The following is a 20,993-nucleotide window of genomic DNA, read 5'->3' as shown; positions in this document are numbered from 1 at the left end:
ACACGCGTTTCGCTTACTTCATTTGACTGTCAGTGGTATAATTTTTGTGTGACTTCCGTTTACATCTGAAATTGTTCTTCGCTCACATTTTCCAGGTATTCCAGCACTGGCACGTATGTTCGTGGGCTATGTATTTCTTGACGTAAAACATGAAAAAATCATCGCACCACTGGTGTTTCTTTGCATTTTCCTGGCTAACAATTCTTCGGGAAAGCTGAAGGATAATTCGGTGATTGACATATCATTTTCTGTCCAATTCGCGATCTTACCTCCAAGATCACGAATTGGGCAGAAAATAATATGCACTACTTTTAATTCAGTCAACGTTCCAGGTAATCGGAATATAGCAAAACGAAAGTTGTACACAGATAAGCCAAAACACTATGACCAATTCCCACCCCGAGGTTGGATGCAGCTTTGTGACGTTTCAGACACGTGACGCGCTATGAAAAGTATGTAACTCCAGCAGAAGCGGATGGGGGATCACCCTAGCGAAGATATGGGCTACAAATGGGGAAATCCACTCAGATAAGTGACTTCGTCAAACGACAGATTATTATTACACAAAGCCTGTGAACGAGAATCTCGGAAATGGCAAAGCTGGTAGAATGTTCACGTGTCATGGGCATCTACGGAAAGAGGTAGATGGACCGTGAAACTACCACTGGGAGCTAAATGGTTGGACGTCCACGACTCTTCACAGAACGTGGAGTTCGGAGGCTTGTCTGCTCTGTAAAATCGGATAGATGGCGATCTGTGGCAGCTCTGCGGAAAGAGCACAATGCTAGTGCACGAACGTCTCGGGTACACCGTGCATCGAACATTGTTGAACATGAAGCTCCACAGCAGACCACTCCTATGTGTTCACACGTTGACCCAACGAAGTCGTCAGTTATGACAGCAGTGGCCACGGGACCATCGGGATTCGATCGTCAGTCAATGTCAACGTGTCAGCTCTTCGGATGAATCTAATTATTGTTGCATTAGCTCGATGGTCGTCTCCACAAACGCCGTCATCGACGTGAACAGCGTCTCGAAACGTGCAGCGCGCCGCGGACGCAGGCTAGCTGGAGTAGTATTATGCTATGGGAGACGTTCTCCTGCCCTTGCGTAGGACCTGTAGTAGCAATCGAAAATACGCTGACAGCTGCTTCCTTTCATGCTTAACTTGACGACGAAGTCATTTTTCAGCAGCCTAGCTGTCCGTGTCTCGGCTACAGAACCGTACTACAGTGGTTTGAGGAGCACTATATTGAACTCACGTTGATGTCTCGAAAACCAAATTCGCCTGATGTAAATCCTATGGAACCCATCTGGATCGCTATTGGGCGCCACCATCGCGTAAGGAAATCGGCGGCCCCTTATTTACGCAAATTGCATGACCTACGCGTAGACATCTAATCCTATACGCCTTCAGAAACCTACCAACAAACTATCGCATCCGTGATGAGCAGAATCAGTGACGCATTTTGTTCCAAAGACGGACAAACAAGCTGTTAAGCAGGTGGCCATAATGTTTTGGCTCAACAGTGTACATCTGGTGAGCTTTTGGCATTACTTCAGGAATATTACAAGAAGAAATTAGACAGTTACTCTACTAAAGCTGTAACTTACGAAGTCCTGTCAAAAACTGAGATTGAGGAGGCTCCTAAACATCCATTTGCTTATTTAAAACTGTGTGAATGGCAGGCTAAAATGTCTGTTCTTGACGCACTGTGGGATGGCGACGGTAATGAAAGGAGAACTAGGGCAGAACGTTATGTTGTACTTCTGGTTTTGTGGTGTTAACTTTATGCTCTCTATTCATTCCCTTGAATTCCCATTCGTCAGTTCTTGCTTACAACCTCGCAATGATGGTCTGAGGATCACTTGAAAACAGTCTACAGGCATTACTTACAATCGTAAGTCCACCTGTTGACATTTCAGCTCAACCTCATGAAAAATTCTGTACTTAATGCATTACTGTTTTTATCAAAAAACCATTGCCATATGGTTTTGAGTCTAAATCACTTTCCTTCTATAGCTGTTTCTCTATTCTCTTTACTTTACTGCCTTCGCGAATATTTTCCCGCTATTTTACTTTATTTCAATGGCAAAATAAAAATTGAGTCAGAAGCAGAAGTTGCTCCAAAAATAGAAAGTTTAATTAAACAATTTAAAAGTAATCATGTAACATTTTTAAAGCAACTAAAGCATATATAAATTTTAAAGGTAGAAGAATAGTAGATTATTTGCTGGATGTAAAGCTGTTTTTATTAAAAAAAATATTTTTGATTTCTGTTTTTTACATTAATTACAGCTTTTTATTTTTAATTCCTTTTGGTAAATCGATATAAGAAGAATCAGTAATTTGTTTGTGTCTATTAACACTTCTTTGTAAACTATTTATATAAAATAAAGACCATTCAGATTTTTCCTTTACCTTTATTCCATTTCAATTAATAGTTTATTCACCGATCTTTCATAATAGTATTCAAAATCAGTTGTTCTCAAGAATATTATTTCTTTTAAAATTATATTCCATCTTCTCTTTTTTAATATAAACAAAATTTCATGTTAGCTTTAATCCCTCTTCCTTGTATATTCTTTAATGTGGTGATTACTTATTTCTTAATTTGATTGAAAAATCTTGTTGCTCAACATTATTATCATTATTATTAATTCCATAAGTTAGTATTCTTGATTTAGAAGCAGGAGATTTTATATAAAATCCTTTAGGTGAAATAAAAAAGTCGTCTTCATCTAATAAAGTGTACCCAGAAAAACTTTTCAAATAGTTTTTTTGTTTAATTTCTTCATATTTGCGTTCTAGAAGCTTTTTAAAATAATTCTCATTATCGATAATGTGCATAAGATCGATTAACTGTTGGTTTGTAAGATTTGAAAAATATTTTAAATATTTTGTATTGCTGCTTTTACAAATACCATTTGAACATTTTTTACTGAAATTGTTATAGCTGTTATTAATTTTATCTTCAGTTTTTTTCATAAGAGCTACTAATTGTCTCTTAATAAAATTAGAATTATTATTTAATTTCTTCATTTAACAGATTTCATGAAGTTCTTTTAAGGCTATTTCATTCAATTCACTATAGTTGATGTTGTTATTATTATTGACAATAGTATTTAGAATGAGATCGATGAACTGTTCTTTACTTACTTTGGAGTAGTTGTTTAAATTTTGTATATTACAAATTGATCGAAGTTCTCTTATAGTTTCATATATAAATTCTGACTTCTTAATTTTTTTATATTGAAATAATCAAAAAATTCCAACAATTCTTGCCTAGTTAAATTTGAATAATCATTTTCTTTCCAATAATTTTCTAAATCATTATAACATACATCATGTTTTTCTGTACAATAATTTTCTAAGCTTTGAAGTAGCTCAGCTGTGGAGTACGTTTTGTTTTGCTTTTATTTATGTAGAAAAATGTAGGTTTTAAAAAATTCAATGTGTCTTTAAGTTTTTAATTTGAATTTCAATCGATGATATAGATAGCTGAGGTTTGACGGGGTTTATTTATAAAGAGAAAAGTTTATTAGATTTTAATTTTTTAATAAATAAAATTTGGGTCAACATTATAGATAAAGGCTATGTCGGAAAACTTGTTTATAAAATTTTTTTAGATTGTTTATTTTTTAAATATATGAAACTTTCGTTTGTGTTTATAGATAGATGAGGTTCGGTGGATCTTATTTACAAAGAGAAAAAATTATTAGGTTTTTAAAAATTGAGATTTTCGTTTGTGGGTATACATAAGTTTTGGTTGGGAGATGCAGCAAAGCTAAAATTTTGGTTTATATTACGGAATTTTGAAAAAAAAAATATGCTCTTTAGTCCAGAATTGGCATAGATATACTAGTCACAACTGTCACAGTTCCTTTAATAACAATGATAGGACCATTGGTAGCCCAACTGAATGTCGTCTGTGGCATGGTGCCTGTTTCAAGTAGATATTTGCCTGGATGAGACCATATCTGGACACGGTAATAAAATATGTGGTTAATCTGAGCAGGTGATCGTTCTGTCCAGTGTAATCGTAACTGATGATTTCGTTGGGTCAACATGACACATATAGGTGTCATCAGTTGTGGAGAACCATGTTCAATTATGAGTGCTGAATGGTGTGCTCAGAAATGCTTGTTCCTGCACCAGCATTGTATTCTATGCTATTGTATGCTATCTTGCTTTACAGAGCAGGCAAGCCTACAAACTGACTGTTGTACTATAAGGGGTCGATGTCCAGAACTTTCTCAACTGCTGGTGGATTCACCATTCAGCAGCCACTTTCCATAGGTGCTCATGATAGTAGCACATGAACAGCCGACCAGACACTAGGCAATAGCAGTTGTATCAATCTGTCCTTGGAAATTCAGTTGTGTAAGGTGATTTGTCCATACGTCCGCTGGAGTGATGTCCCAATTGTCTCTGCTCCTCCAGTATAGTTTCCTTACCCCCTCTTTTACCGACAGTTCCACCAGACGACATTCAAGAGTGTGGCAGGCTGTGGCCATAATGCTTTGGCTCATCAGTGTTTACAGGGTGAATCACCTAAAACTCTCATTTCAAATTTTGCGAAAATGGAAAGTGCTATTGATGTGTGGGTTTCCTAGAATGAGTTGGTGGTCAGTGGTTCGTATTGTTACTGAATAAACAGATTGTATTAATACTTAGAAAGTGTATGTTAATGAAAACATACACTTTTTCAAATGAAACAATGTTTAATGGCATTTACAAACTAAATGTAGGGTAAATTAGAATGACAGTGGTATTTGCTGCAAACTCATATTGGGAGATATCTCATTTTGAAAGATTCCCACAGCAATACTTGTTCAATATCTGTTGTACCACACATTAAATAACGGCACAACTGCATACTCTAGTTATGTGGAATCTTATGAGAAACAAGACAACTGACCATCATAAGCTGTGTACAAAATTACCACAGGCAGCAGCAATATACGCTTCCAGTCTGGTATGGAACAACTGCTGCAGACATTCTAGCATTTTAACAGAGATGTTTAAGCAGGCTGCAGTAACATGTCGTTGCTTATCGTCGGGTATAGTTGGTGTGTCCTTGTAGATAACGTATTTCAGCTCTCTCCTCAGAAAATATTTACAGGCGTCAAATCCAAGGTACAGGTCTTCTGCGTCCAGTCCAGCCATTTGGAAACAATTCGTGAAGATATGCCATTGTACTTCGTGCTATGGACTGGACAGCCGTATGTTGGTACCACAGGTTCTTCCTTATCTGCAAAGGAACGTCTTCTAGCATCTGTGGGAGCTGATATGTTAGGAGGCTGCGATACTTGTTAGCATTCAGTGTTCCATCTATGAAAAATGGCCCTGTGAGCTGATGGTCCACTATTCCACACCACACATTCACATTCCATGGACGCTGATGATCCACCTGACAAAGCCAACAGGGATTGTCAACAAGCCAATAGGGCGTGTTTCAGCGGTTTACTTGGTTCAAAAAATGGTTCGAATGGCTCTGAGCACTATGGGACCTAACATCTGAGGTCATCAGTCCCCTAGAACTTAGGACTACTTAAACCTAACTAAGGACATAACACACACCCATGCCCGAGGCAGGATTCGAACCGGCGACCGTAACGATAGTACGGTTCCAGACTGCAGCGCGTAGAACCGCTCGACCACCCTGGCCGGCTTTTACTTGGTCACGAATGGCAAATTCGGCTCCATCACTAAACAAGATACATGGCCCAATGTAAACGTAGGCTCCCGCGGCCATTGTCACATTCGATAAAATTTTTCTGGGTTTATGACCGCATTGTCAATATATGTAAAACTACCGACGTTCGGTCCCTGTTGAAAGTGAGCCTTGTCAGGTGTTTTTGTTTACTGCTACATGAGAAAATTTTGTTTCATATATAGCTGCAGAAATGGCTGCTATCTAATTCTGATAGGCTGTTTGGGATGTAGGTGGGGGGGGGGGGGGATGTAACACATGTGCTTTCTCTGTTGTGGCAGCGCCGCTGTCTGCATACATGGTGCCACAGCAGCAGACGGTGGACGTACGCCGGACAGCACAGCTCAACTGCTCCACTGAGGGTCACCCTCAGCTGGCCATCTCTTGGCTGAAGGATGGCCAGCCACTACACACTTATGGCATGATCAAGCTGGTCACCCCACAGGTAAGGACGAGTGGACCTGTGTCACAACCCTCCTTCCTGCCTCCCAACCAATACCTCCACTCTGCAAGTTGCTTTAATGTGGTTCTTATATCCAGTCCTCCTGCATCATATCTCCATCACAAGCTCAACCACATCCTGCTGCAATACCTAAACCCTAAGAATGCAGTATGACAGATACTCAACACCAACCACACGCATTAGCTCCTCACTTAGACTATCTTATCAAAAGTATCTGGACACCTAACAGAGGCCACCCACCATCTTTATGGTGGCTTGAATTCTGCTGGAAACACTTTCAATGAGGCGTCTGAATGTCTGTAGAGAAATGGCAATCCGTTTCTCGTGAAGAGAATATAATAACGTTGGACGCTAGGGTGTGGAGTGAACTCCCCTTTCTAACTCGCGCCAAAGGTGTTCCATTAGGTTTAGGTCGGGACTCTGGGCAGGCGAGTCCATTTCAGGAATGTTAATGTTCACAAGAGTTGTCTCACAGATGCTGCTTTATGCCAGGATTCACTGCGATACTGATACAAACAATCATCGTCTCAGAACTATAGTTCTTTTATATGTGTTGTAAAATGTGTTCGTATCCTTCCCCATTTACAGTTTTCCTAAGCACACCACATCATAACCACAAAAAACACCGCCATACCATAATAACACCTCCCCCATACTTCAGTATTGGCACTACACATGAGGACAGCTAACATTCCCGAGGCATTCACCGAAATCAAACCCTTGCATTGGTATGTGGCAGGGTACAGTGTGATTCATCATTCTACATCACTCGTTTCCAATGATCGATGTCTAGCGCCCACTCCAAGTGTAAGTTAACGTTGCCTACAGAAATGTGTGGCTTATGAGGAGCTGCTCAACCATTGCACCCCATACCTTTCAACTTTCTACACACAGTCGTGGTTCTAGCTGAACTGCTGGTGGTACTTTGAAATTCACGAGAGATTCCTTCTGCTGATCACAAGTGATTTTTTTCAACCACCCACCGCAATGCTCGTTGTCCACCAACCCTCAGTACATGATGTCTGCTTGATTTTGGTTTAGCTGTGATTGGTGCTTGTCATTCCCAATTCACAGTCAGATCACCAGCATTCAACGTGGGCACCTATAGAACAGTTGAAATTTCTCTGATGGACAGTGACTAGAGGATGTTAGAGGTCCTTCTGCTGTTATCGCTTCTATTTTGTAGTACTTCCCAGCCCTGTTTATATTGGCGGATCCATCACTCGTAACACACAGTCATCAATTCCGAGCTACATATGGGTGTCCTGATACTTTTGATTTCGTAGTGTACGTTTGTCTTCTATTTTCCTATTTTTGACTGCGTTAATAATGGCGCAACAGGGGCATCATGGCGTTTTGTTAGTGCATGTTGCCTTCATTATGAGCAAGTGTGCACTCAGTGGCAAACCCATTTTTCCCTTCTGATTGACAGGTCCTTAACTTATTGTTCTGCTAATAGGATAAAGACGCCTTGGGGATAATCCATCCTTTTGATTGACAGATCCTTAACCTATTGTTCCCCCACCTCTTCCTTCCCTCTCTTCTTCCCATCCCATCAAGAAACCTCCAACCCTCACGCCTACCCTTCGGTGATACAGGTACACTTTCTGGCCTGAGTTATTCGAATAGCCTGCTCTCACAGTATCAGTTTGATTGACTACTTAATTAAAGTGATCAATTAATTAACCCCTCTCCCTCTGGTGAACCACCCAACACTCCTCCCGTCACCTCTACCTGGACATTGGCGGCTGTGTGGTGGAGAAGAGGGATCTCATGACAGGAAATCCAATTACATAGCAGAGGGTATATTGTTTATTTATAAAAAATTCTGTTTGCAAGAGTTGTGTTTCTCTTGCTTATCATTTTCTTCTGTTTTAAAAGATGCATGTCTTGTAAAGAAGTAATTAAGTCAATCGTTTTCTTTTATTCCGATTGTGCAAGGAATAATGTCATGAAACACCCACCACACGTAATTATGCTGTTTAAAAACTGTCCGCTGCATTGCACGGAATGCTACCAGTGCAGGCCTCCCGGAATCGGGGTACACCAACGAGAGCCTGAGACGCGGCCGCCAAATGCAGGTGTCTGCTTGGGCCCCGCATCTGACAGACCAGATGTCACATTAATCCTCGAACAAAAGCATGGGAGAGATTCCTGTCGAAACATGTGCTATTCCTCTGTTTGTGTCCTTCCGTGCCTGCACACGCCTTCGGTCGCAGTCGGACCGAACCACAAAGAAAGCAGAATTTACCCGGTAAACGCCTGCTTAAGTCAATAAATAATTAATTTCTGATGACGTCAAAGTGATGTTGGGGATATACTGCGAGCGCAATAGCTCACTGCTTCCAGTCCCAGCCAGTATCTGGAAGAAGGAAAACCATGAAGCATCGCTAGCAGTCGAGATCCTTATCTGCCTCTTCATTGCAGAAGAAGAGTAAATGTAAGTACTCATTGCATGTCGTTGCTACTATTACCGCATGTAGCAGTACTCTTTCTTTGTTCAACTCTGTCATTGTGTGTGGATTCTTATTTTTTTCTCTTTTTCTTCTTCTTCTTTTTCTTTGTTCAGCGACCTCTAGGGTGTCTGAATCGGCAGCAGCCACCATCGCCTCGTCAGGACTTGCAGCGAACTCTGGCCTGTGTGGATTAGGAGCAGTAACAGCATTGTGGCGACCAGTAGCTCAAATAGCCCACTTGCTGCAGCAAGACGACGAGCTTCTATTGTCCATCCCACTCATTAATTTAGGCACTCAGCAAGTCCTTGATGCTCAGCAGAACTCTGGCAGAGGCCCTACACCACGTGGTCTCTGACGTGTGCATCATTCTTGAACATTCCGGTGTTGCTGCAAGGACAGAGTGTTGATGTAGTGGATGAGAAGCTGCCGATTTCTCCCAGTGCTCTCCTGCTTTTACTTCAACTTATAAATTAACAGCTAGTGGTTCAAAGTGCATAAATATTGGTATAGAAGCACCAGTGGACATTGACTGGCATGTTATGTTATAGACTGAAAATGCATCGAGCAGTGTTAAAGTGCGGTTTATGGAGCTGGAATGGGATGAACTGTGTCGTGCATAGCATCACATCAACGAACAGATGACATCTGAGTATTCTCCATCTCCATACATTTACTGTGCCGGTTTAACACTTTCTGTAACATCAGTGTATGACAGCGCAAACTCGTGGTGAGATCTGGAGATCGATCTATTTATCTGCAGCACTCCACTGTTACAAACTCGTTTGGTCAACGGATAGCACTATCCTTGAGACTGAACCACGGGGCGCCTTGTGCTCAAACGGTGTATAAAGACATTGTGATTTGTCTCTGTACGTATAGTATGCATGCAGATGATATAGAATGATACATCAATACGGTGTCAAAAGAAAAAGCTAAAGAAACTCCCATCACTTTAAGTGAAATAGATGCTGAATTTACTGCATGCAAGAAAGAAACAGTTATTCGGGAAATACTGTAAAAAATGAATCAGCTGTTTTTGTTGTTATTCTTGATATAATTCAGCATATGTATCACTGCTGAAATGTAAATACAACAGATATAATCGCAAATGTTTGCTATTTTTCTTATTTAACTACCCCGTCATTATATAATGTAAGATGTAGCCAATGTAGCTCATTCGGTAAGATGACTGCGCTGCAGTGGGTACACATATTATCATTGTTATCATTATTATTACAAGTGTTCATTTTTTCTATAAAAGCCCATTGCACACCAAAATATGATGTAGTCGGTATCATGGCCAGGTAGGTGAAGCATAAGGACTTTTTGGTCGGTGACTAGTTGTGTGAAGTTGCAAAAGAAGACCTGAAGAAGAAGAAGAATGAGATATTCCTACTTGATAATATACGAACAATTATTATAGGTCCATCCAATCGTGACAAAATGAATGTCCTCATGACGTTGCTAACACACGTAGATGGAGTCCGATGTGAACGTGTTTGTGTATTTTCAAAACCACTGATTCAGCCCAAGTATCAGCTATTACAGGATATATTTCATGGTGTAAAAGGCATTACATACACGACATTCACTGAAAGCGGTGATATCCCCCCACCCAAAAAGTGAAGCCAAACACTGTATTCGTATTTGACAATGTTGATATGGAAAATCAACACCAAATTCGAAAATATTTCAGTTTCGGTTGTCATATTGGTGCTGATGTATTTTATCTATGCCACACATATTCCAGAATCCCGAAACAGTTGGTAAGGGATAGTGCAAACCTCATTATAGCCTTCAAACAGGAGAATCTGATTTTAGAACCTATGTACCAAGCACATTTAGGAACTGACATGTCGTTCAATGATATGTGCCGATTGCTGGAATCATTCAAAGTATTAATAAAACAAGAAATCTGAATGATGTTGGGTATAGGTGAAACTTCCAAGAGTTTCTGGATATATAGTCCGGTAAGAGAGGTGAATACATCAGTATACGCTGCACCATGGACAAATTCGCGCTCATTTCTAGCTCTTAAACCAAGAGAATGGATGTACATAGACAGAACGTTCACTTGTACATGGTTGTGAAAGATCAGGTTGTCGTGCATAAAGTTGGAGGTATTGGCAGGGAGCTAGAGACGTATTACCGGACTTTACTGAGAATGATCAATCCATTAAATGAACTAGCTAATGAAATCGGAAAGAGAGTAACCGAGTTAACTGAGAAGGTCGAGTCTATTGAGGGGAAAATAGATGTAGAGACCCTTATTCTTGAGAAGGGGGACCAGGCACATAATAAGAGGAGGAACAGCGGACATATAAAGCATCACGCTGCAGAGACGTCTGGTTAGTGTACACTGAGGAGCCGACGAAGCAGAAAGCCATTGAAGCGCCGAAAACTGTTCGAGAGAAATTACTGTTGCCGCGTTTATGGCATATGAATAGACAGCAAACACTGAGAGAGAGACCCTTAAGCTGGTTACTGAATCTCTCAGGCAGCTCTCAGCAGAAACAAAACCACACGATAACGATTGACGAATTCATTATCCGTCACGCCCCTGGACAGATAGATAGGACGTACGGTACAAGCAGAGGAAGACTGTACATGTTGGGTAAGCAGCGTATAAACGTAACTGAATACAGATTGCTGATAGGCGGTTTGAGAGAACATATAGCTTAATAAATCTTGTCTTCCTAAGACCCACGAAAAAAAAAAATTACTCAGTTAATGATGGAGAAGTGTACCGTGAAATACTGTATTTGACTGATGTACATAAGATCGCAAAAAGAATGAGCAGCAAGAAACACAGAACCAGTAGGAAACAAATACTTTAAGGTGAAAACAACAGCAGCAGTGCGATGGTATTGACATTGAGCATAAAGCAGTGAAGAATCGAATCCCACAGTATATATATTATGACGAACGCAACGAGCTAATAGATCGACTACTTCTCACGGCATCAGCTGCTGTAGGTAATACAGCTCATTTGAATGGAGTTGTTCCAGTAAACTCTGACCTAAGGGAGGGAGAGGTATCATCGAATATGGAGACACTAGTTCGAGAACTGCACAAACCACCATGCTAAACATACCCTCGTAGGCATGTTACGATTAAATGTTTGGATAACTTATGGCAGACTGATCTTGTAGATATGAGGGAATATTCACATGAGAATAATGGATTCAAATATATTTTAATAGTTATTGATACATACTCTAAATCTGCCTAAGTGTTACGTGTTAAAGCAAAAACGGGGAGAAATGTCCCGATGTGTTTTAGCGTTTGCTGCAGACAGGAACGCATCGATGCCCGAGCAACCTCCAAACTGATCACGGTGGAGGGTTTTACAGTACGTATTCGAAGACCGTGATGCAGCGGTATGGAATACATCACTTCTCAAAATTCACCCACCTGAAGGCGAGTATCGTGGGACGTTTGAATACAACAATAAAAGCTCAAATGTGGATGCATTTTAATCTTCACGGCTCATACAAATGGACAGATATCCTCCCAGAAATAACTTCTCAGTATAATCGAACCAAACATAGCACAATAAAAATGAGAACAATCGATGTCCGCGATAATGGGTTCTTAGATAGGGTGTACTATCGCATTAAAATGCTGGATCCGCGTAAACAGAAATTTAATGTAGGAGATTTGGTACGTATCTGAAAACACAAGAAAGCATTAGTGAAATCATACTTACCGAACCAGTCAACAGAGATATTTACAGTTTCTAAAGTGCAAAGAACAAATCCTAGAACTTACGTCTTGAATGATAGTAAAGGTGAAGGAATTGCAGATCGCTTCTCACCAACGAAATGCAGAAGGGCTCTGAACCGGATGTGTTTCTCATAGAGAGAGTCCTCCCATCTGCCTCCCAGCCAATACAGCCCCAGAGCTTGGTTTTCCTGCACCACAAAACAGCTAGATTGACGCTGATGATTTGCTATATGATAGGGTACATAGGGCACGAGCGCCACAGTAACATAACATGCGTGCTAGGAGACACGTTAGAGGAAGTAGTGGTATTCTAGACAAACTGCCAGTGGAATTACACACTACGGGAACAAACTCACATTCTGGGATATAACTAATCTGGATCTGGAACAAAGCTTCAGAAAAACTTTGCGCTGGGTGATAAGGGGATTAATCTGCTCGACGAAGCGTGTATGGAACACGACATTCCATACGCTGCAAATAAAGATCTTCCAAGTCTTCATATTGCAGATAAGATTTTAGCTGATAAAGCTACGGCGATACGCAAAAGAAAGGACATTGATATAGGTCAATCGCAGCATTTACAATTGATAAAAGCATGCATGTAAAAATTAAGTTGGGATTAGGAGTGATGAATCTCAAGCGAGTTATTAACGTTGCAGGTCGCGCACTGAAGAAGAAGAAGACAACGATGAGGAAAAAGAAGGGGTGTTTAAAGTAATGTATCCTGACAGCGGTGTATGCAGCTAAAAGTGCTCTGAAGCATAAAGGTACTGGAAGACGAAGAAGACGATCAGTTAAAGCACCTCGAGTTCTACCAGTACCCAAGACATCAGGTGGCTTCCCACGCCCGGGTTCCCGGGTTCGATTCCCGGCGGGGTCAGGGGTTTTCTCTGCCTCGTGATGATTGGGTGTTGTGTGATGTCCTTAGGTTAGTTAGGTTTAAGTAGTTCTAAGTTCTAGGGGACTGATGACCATAGATGTTAAGTCCCATAGTGCTCAGAGTTATTTGAACCATTTGAACAATAGGTGGTTTCCTTCCATTCCCCATCCCAGCCCTCTCTGCTCTGTCGGCGGTGGAGTCCCTCGCTTTTGGTGCTGCGGCTGTTGCTCGAACAGTCAAGAACGCGCAAAACTCCTAAGAGCAGTTAGAAGAAGCAAGAAGTCGTAACCACACGATGGAAGCAGCAGCCACCGGAAAAGGACTATACTTGAAACTATACAGAAAGGGCTTGGTGTATACATAATTAAAAAAAAATACCCATTAGCAGTCCTACCAGATTGACCACTCACAAACACTGATCTTCTTAAGTTTGTTAGAAAAAAATTCAGCATTCCAAGATTGCATGGTGTGTTTATGCGGGATACCTTATCGAAGACTATGTGGAAAAATGGTGAACGTGGTATTGTGAATTTAGATGTTGCTGGAGATCCCGGCACCGACTGGGTTCATGTGTGGTGAAAAATACAGATAACGTATACTATTTCGACTCATTTGGTGGCCTGTAAGCGCCAAAGAATTTGTACGATACTTCACCCGCAGGAGACGTGCGTTCTACAACTTTTGAAGCCAGGACTTTAAGACTACCTCTACGGACGTCTATGTGTCATGTTTCTCTTAACGTTTACACAGAAGGAGGATACATGAGGAAGAGCTTTAAACATTCCTTCATCAGTTGACGTTCAGATGCAATGTTGTACATTTTGGCTTTAAAAGAACGATCATCTGTATTACGTGCAAATTACTTCCCACCAATTGATTTAGACATTGGTAAATGTAGTAGTGCATTGATCGGACTGGAGACGTACAACAGCATACCAAATATCAGTGAGACTAAAAACAAACTGCATCTGCTTATTAATGGTGAAAAATACATTGTGGAAATAGAATCTGGTGCATACAATCGACAATTTAAACGAAGCCTTAAAACAGTCTGGAAAAGGTATTGAGCTAGTTGCAAATATGAATATACTTACATTTGAAATAAGGACTGTGAATGCAACGAGTGACTTTAACCAGAAAGGTTCAATAGGGCACCTACTGTTTTCAGGAAAGGACAGGTTTTGTAGAAGGATCCTAGTAAATTTTACAAGTCAGATCAGACTGTGGACATACGTTTGCCCGTCAGCACAGTCCGAGTCGAGTATAACGTTGCAACGAACTCCTATCCCAGCGACAGTCTGATTCGTATGCTTTACGGATTTTTCCTCTCAGTTGCAAGAGGGTGTAAAGTTGTTGAGATTCCCACCAATGAAATATACCTTCCGGTGACATTGTAGACATGGGACTACTTGGAGTTGCGTATTGTGGACCATAATTATCAACTTCATTTTCATTGTTAGTTAATAATTGTATAAAGTTGGTTTGAAACCTCGCAATGTCTTCCTCACCTAATATAACCAGTCAAGTAGCATATGATTAGCGAATTATATGTCAGGAATACTTCTCGCATAAGCCTGATGCTTCAACCGCATTTAACAAGAATGATGAAATTAGGTTTGTCATCTGGCAACAAGATGCGTTGACGCTTTGTATTGGTATGTAGGAAAAGCCAAGGATAATCGCTGTAAGCGCCCGCAAAATACGTATTTTGCTACGCCGGAAGGCGAGAACAAATGATAAAGACCTTATTCAATTTTTTGTCACCTTATGTCTTGAGTTTTCGTGGAGAGAGGACATGTTTAGATATGAGATGCGTGTAGTAGCTTTCACGGTATCTAAATAATAATTTCTCTCAGTGCAAAAATATGAAGCCATGCGCCATGTGCCATGAAGAGGTCATGTCACACCTGCTGCCTGAATATGAGGAAGAAGTCCGATAAGTGAAAATTACATTACCTACACGGTCAAGAATAAGAAGTTTTGCGGTGTCGGAAGAAGAAGCACCTAACAGAAGTGTGTAGATACCGACAACGTAGAAGTAAGTTCAACTTAATACGGACTCAAAGGAGAGAAGATATAAAGTTACAGAATTTGGCCATTAATTGTAAAACAAAATAATTGACTTCTGGTTACAAAAACAATTAACTTCCTTACTTCGGTATTTTTATTATTAGTACTAAAAAAATTTGCACAGCTTCCAAGCAAGAGTTGTATAATTTAGAGGGATCATTCAGTAAAACCGACAGCAGCGCCACAGTGGGATCCAAGCTTCCACGTATCACTGTAGTATTCCTGTTTCAAGAGATACGCTATGAAATCAACTCTTAAAACATACGTCTCTGGATCACCCACGGATTTACATGATTTGGAACATGCGGGATAGTTCATAGACGATCCAACGGATAGAACAGTACCAGAGTACAAACGATTTACTGCATGCACACCTCTAAAAATGCTGATGAGGTACTTTGAGGGCATGAGGCAGATTATTATGAATGCTAAACAGGAACTCGTTTTGGTACGGATTGCGACGAATAATAAATCATACATTCAAGGAGCTCAATAGGAGAATACGATCTCAGTCAGCAAGATAATACTGGTAATGCCTCACATCAGTGTATCAGACAAGGAGCGTTTAAATCTTTTAAAAGTTCTGAATTCTGGTACGTATCTATCACTAACATTTCGCTCTTTGGAGGTGTTCGAGTACCCAGTGTTACCGACTGCAAGCAGACAAACATGGGCTAATAAAACCTCTTCTCTTCTGGAGACGCCTAGATTTCATCATACTTACGTTTCAGACTGATAGAAGGGCGACTATAGCAAATGATTCCACTGTACTCGACAACTGCAAGTTAACTAATGCCAGAGTCTACCTGAATTCAGAATTCTACCCATATGACAATTTACACCTGTAGTGGGATGAAAATGCATACAGTCTAGCATATGACATGTATGCGAGGTTTCTTGCTTCTTACTATCAAAATGCTGAAGAAGAAGGAGGAGGGTGTCTACTCAGTCCATGGAAATTCAAGAAGCTATCGCCTGTAATTGTAATAGACTGTTAGAAACAGAACGAGATAATTAATTATGGACCTATAGATGTACGAATTGAATTTTAATGTTCGACAAATTTCCTGGAACACACTGCAGCTTATGCTCTAGTTCTACATGACTGTGTGATCAACTACTGCTCGCTCACCAGTGTTGTGCAACGAGCTGTATAAATGAACAGATGCTGCGCCATACCTAGAGCATTCAACAATGGCATCTCATGGTGTGAACATAATTTCATGTTCATATTTAAAGATGTTGCATTCGTAGTGTACATAGGAGATGCCGGAATAATAGAGACATTGTCAGCAAACATTGTGTCACTGAGGTCTTTCAAAGATGTAAAGTGCGCTGAAACACAGAATAGTTCAAAGTAGTTAACCCATTTCTTCCATGGAATTCACTGGGATGATTCTGGCATACCCTATAGCGATACGGTGACTTCGCTTCGATTATTCTTCCACACAGATACCATCATCCACGTGAAGTGGAAGGAGAAGATCTCTGGATGCGTCGATTCTTCAAGTTTGCTGTTATTCAAGACGGAATTCTACGGGTGACCTGCTCTCCATCGACTCAGGAAGAATAAGACATGAAAATAGTGTTGCTGTGTTGACTTATGAAAATGTAAAATTGCTTTTAAGTCGGATGAGAAAGAAATGAATTTGTACCTCACAACTGCTGTGATCTTTTTTCAACGCTGTTCCCACTTGGACAGTGTACTGTTTTACACAGATACTATGACTATGGCTTTCTTCAAGCGCAGGAGATATAATTTTAGGTATGTCTGCGGTGTGTCTTTGGAAGCGGGCGCAGTCACACGCCTCCTGCTCCCATAACCCAATTGGTGCTGCGCACTAGACGTAATTCCATGCAACCATTCTATATGTTTCGATATCTTCCATCTTAAACGTCATCTCCATAACAGCACACATCTTCAGGAAAACTAGTGTCATTTGTGATCTGCACAGTCTTTATATATATTTTTGTAAATAATAAAAACAAAGACATATGGTAAAGAATTTTATCGTTTATTCAGTCCACATAAATACAATTCAGTTCTGGAGATTACAATATAGTATTCTTGAGGTACAATTTGACTCTGCTATTCCAATATAGAGATAATTTTAACTTATATACAACAACAGTAACACTGGTCGAGAATACTTTTTCAGCTTTTTTTTTCCAGTAGCACTGGATTTTCTTTTCACAACTATCCACTAAAAACTAATGTGGAGATACTTTATTTACTACAATTAAATTCCACTGTCCTAGTACATACCTTTTACAATAATTCTGATGGACTGTGTACACTTAGAATCTAATTTCAAGGGCCCCAGAACAAAGGTTTTTACAATAATAATAATTCTGACGGACTGTATACACTTAAAAACTAATCTGACTTCAGTGACCAGGGACAGGTGAATAACTTAAAAACTACTCTATTTACAAGATGCACATTGTGCATAGATATATATTTACAGGCTGCACGTACATTACATGTGAATAAATAAACATACAAGTATCTTTTTTTCCGTTTTATGCTATGTTAAATTTTTTAGTTTATGCTGTTTAACTTTTTTAAAACATTTTTCTTTCACGCACAAGGTGTGCATTTACATATAAACATTTTTTTCCTTTTCTTTATCTCTTTTTCACACATGGTCTATGTATGTATATACAATGTACATAGGACACATAAATATTTACACGACAGATGCACACACGCACACACACACACACACACACACACACACACACACACACACACACACACATACACAAAATTACTTACACTATGATGAAAGAATCATACTACTACTCTGCAGACACACGCATTCTCTCCCTCTCACTCAGTCAGAGTCCCCCACCACTTCTCTCACTTGTAATGTGGGTATGGGAGCTTTTCAATCCCATCATCTCAAATGATCCGTTTATTGCCATTAGGTGACAGGCCGATTTTAGACTGCAGCAGTGTGTACACCTCGCGTCCGAATCAAATACTAGTCTGCCATACCATATGCGGTGGCTGCAGTGCAGCACCGCGAACACAGCTAACAGGCACCACACATAGTCTAAGACAGATAAGACAGAGAGGGCTCTCGATGCAATACGACGCACGTCCTTCGCCACACCTTCCGGTCTGCAATACGCATACATTTTTGATTATAGATCTACGAACCCCACAATCGACAATCTGTTCGCCTCGTCCTTCATAAGGTCGATAACCTTCTTGTTCTGTGGAACAATACCATAAGGATGATCGGCCGTGTATGAGAACATGTCGAATTCATTACCATGATGCCTCATTACTTCATATGGATTGCAATTATTCACCCAATAGATGACGCTGTCCGTATCCATATAAAGTAATTTACGATCTGCGAAATGAGTTTTCGCAAAGTCATAATGAAAGCGTTACATGTGGAGTTTGGATAGGTCTGGTATGCACATCCCCATATAAATAAATGGGTTTTGTAAACTCTGCTGCAGTCTTCACCATCTGTACAGCAACTAAGTTCTTATTGAATATGGCGACCCGAATCAATTATGTCTGGCAATGCATTTTCTTACGCCATAACGCCCATCCCAGTCGGTTCTAATCAAAATTTCACGTCGTTCTCTCAAATTCTCCATTGTTTTTACCGAAAATTGAATTATTCATTAGTTTGTAAAAATCCTTCTCAAAGTCACACATCTGGAAGCTCTCTGTCTCATATTCAAATCAATATACTCCTTCAGACAGAGGGACTACTAGAAGGAGATATCTCAGGTCACTCTAACCAGCTCCATCCTTAAGCTGAGACGCTGCTGAAGATTACGATAATGAATAACGTATATGATTCTCCAGAATTGTCATCAGTTTTGGGGTGGAGCCTCCTCACGGAACTAGTTGCTCTGGACACAATGGCAAATCGGCGTGCGCGTCATGCGCACTAATAGGGTATGTGAGTTCTGCCTCTACTACATACTTTACATCGAAATCAGCTGCCATACACCCCATGATTTTTCCACGAAATCCCTTGTGTTCGTCTTCAGGCACCCATCGAGAATCACCAATTGGCTGTGATTGCTGCATGGTGTGCGCGTACACACACACACACACACACACACACACACACACACACGAGCGAGAACAACACAGTCGAGCTGATCCCGCCGCGGACGAGTGCACCATGATGAGGGCTTATACACTGAAGCGTCAAACAAACTAGTATAGGCATGAGTATTCAAATACAGAGATATATAAACAGGGAGAATACGGCGCTGCGGTCGGCAACGCCTATATAGACAACAAGTGGTTGACGCAGTTAGATTGGTTACTGCCGCTACAACGGCGGGTTATCAAGATTTAAGTGAGTCTGAACTTGGTGTTTCAGTCGACGCACGAGCGATGGGGCAGAGCATCTCCTAGGTAGCAATGAAGTGCGAATTTTCCCGTACGACCATTTCACGAGTGTAACGTCAATATGAGCAACCTGGTAAAACATCAAGCCTCCGATATCGCTGCGACCCAAAAAAGATCCTGCAAGAAAGGGACCAATGACAACTGAAGAGAATCGTTCAACGTGACAGAAGTGTAACACTACCGCAAACTGCTGCTGATTTCAATGTTGGGTCATCAACAAGTGTCAGCGTGTGAACCATTCAACGAAACATCTTCGATTTGGGCTTTCGCAGCCCAAGGTACACTCGTGTACCCTTAATGACTGCACGTCACAAAGCTTTACGCCTCGCCTTGGCCCGTCAACACCGACATTGGACTGTTGATGACGCGAAACATGTTGTCTGGTTGGACGAGTCTCGATTCAAATTCTATGGAGCGGATGGATGTATATGGGTATGGAGACAACCTCATGAATCCATGGACCCTGCATTTCAGCAGGGGACTGTTCAAGCTGGTGGAGGTTCTGTGATGATGTGGAGTGTGTGCAGTTGGAGTGACATGGGACCCTTGGCCTGTCTAGATACGACTCTGACAGATCACACGTGCGTAAGCATCCTATCTCATCACCTGGTCCGTTCATGTCCATTGTGCATTCCGACAGACATGGGCAATTCTAGCAGGTCAATGCGACACTCCAAAAGTCCAGAATTGCTACAGAGTGGCTCCAGGAACACTCTTCTGAGTTTAAACACTTCCGGTGGCCACCAGACTCCCCAGACATGAACATTATTGAGCATATCTGGGATGCCCTGCACCGTGTGTTCGGAAGAGACCTCCACACCCTCTTACGGATTTATGGCCAGCCTTTTAGGATTCATGGTGTCAGTTCCTTCCAGCACTACTTCAGACGTTAGTCGATCCCATAGCGCTTCGTGTTGTGGCACTTCTACGTGCTCGCAATGGCCCTACCTGATATTAGGCAGTTGTACCAGTTTCTTTGGCTCTTCAGTGTATAACCTCCATCTCCTCCACCCGCCGTTTTACCCACAGAGCCAATAGGAGTGCAACATTCTACCCCACCTGCAAATGAGTGCTGGTCTCAGCTCGCATGACAAGTTGGTGCTGGTCTGGTTGCGGTTTTCGCCCGCTCTTGGATTCGGTCGGGAAAACCCTGCTTCCGGTTCGCTCAACACTCTGTGGTGGGCTGCGGCTGGGGGCGGACCTGCCGCCACTTTTCAGTTACAACGATGTCTCGTGTAGCAAACTATCGTGATAGTGTATTTAACAGTATTTTGCAGTATCATCTTTA

At 41.1% G+C, this 20,993-nt stretch overlaps 1 protein-coding gene across 1 annotated transcript in view; it reads left to right on the top strand.

Annotated features, from left to right (window-relative positions):
* Positions 1 to 6,015: 6,015 nt before the first annotated feature.
* The window catches only part of LOC124585254 (Down syndrome cell adhesion molecule-like protein Dscam2), a 156,198-nt gene continuing 141,220 nt past the window's right edge, over positions 6,016 to 20,993 (top strand). Inside the window, exon 1 of the mRNA XM_047131382.1 lies at positions 6,016 to 6,162. Within this exon, the coding sequence (XP_046987338.1) occupies positions 6,016 to 6,162 (147 nt within the window). The remainder of the gene's footprint in view (positions 6,163 to 20,993) is intronic.

The sequence above is a fragment of the Schistocerca americana genome, unplaced genomic scaffold (assembly GCF_021461395.2).
Source record: "Schistocerca americana isolate TAMUIC-IGC-003095 unplaced genomic scaffold, iqSchAmer2.1 HiC_scaffold_49, whole genome shotgun sequence".
Taxonomy (NCBI): Eukaryota; Metazoa; Arthropoda; class Insecta; order Orthoptera; family Acrididae; genus Schistocerca; species Schistocerca americana.
Note: the sequence above shows the minus strand (reverse complement) of the source record. Positions and strands in the feature narration are given on the sequence as shown.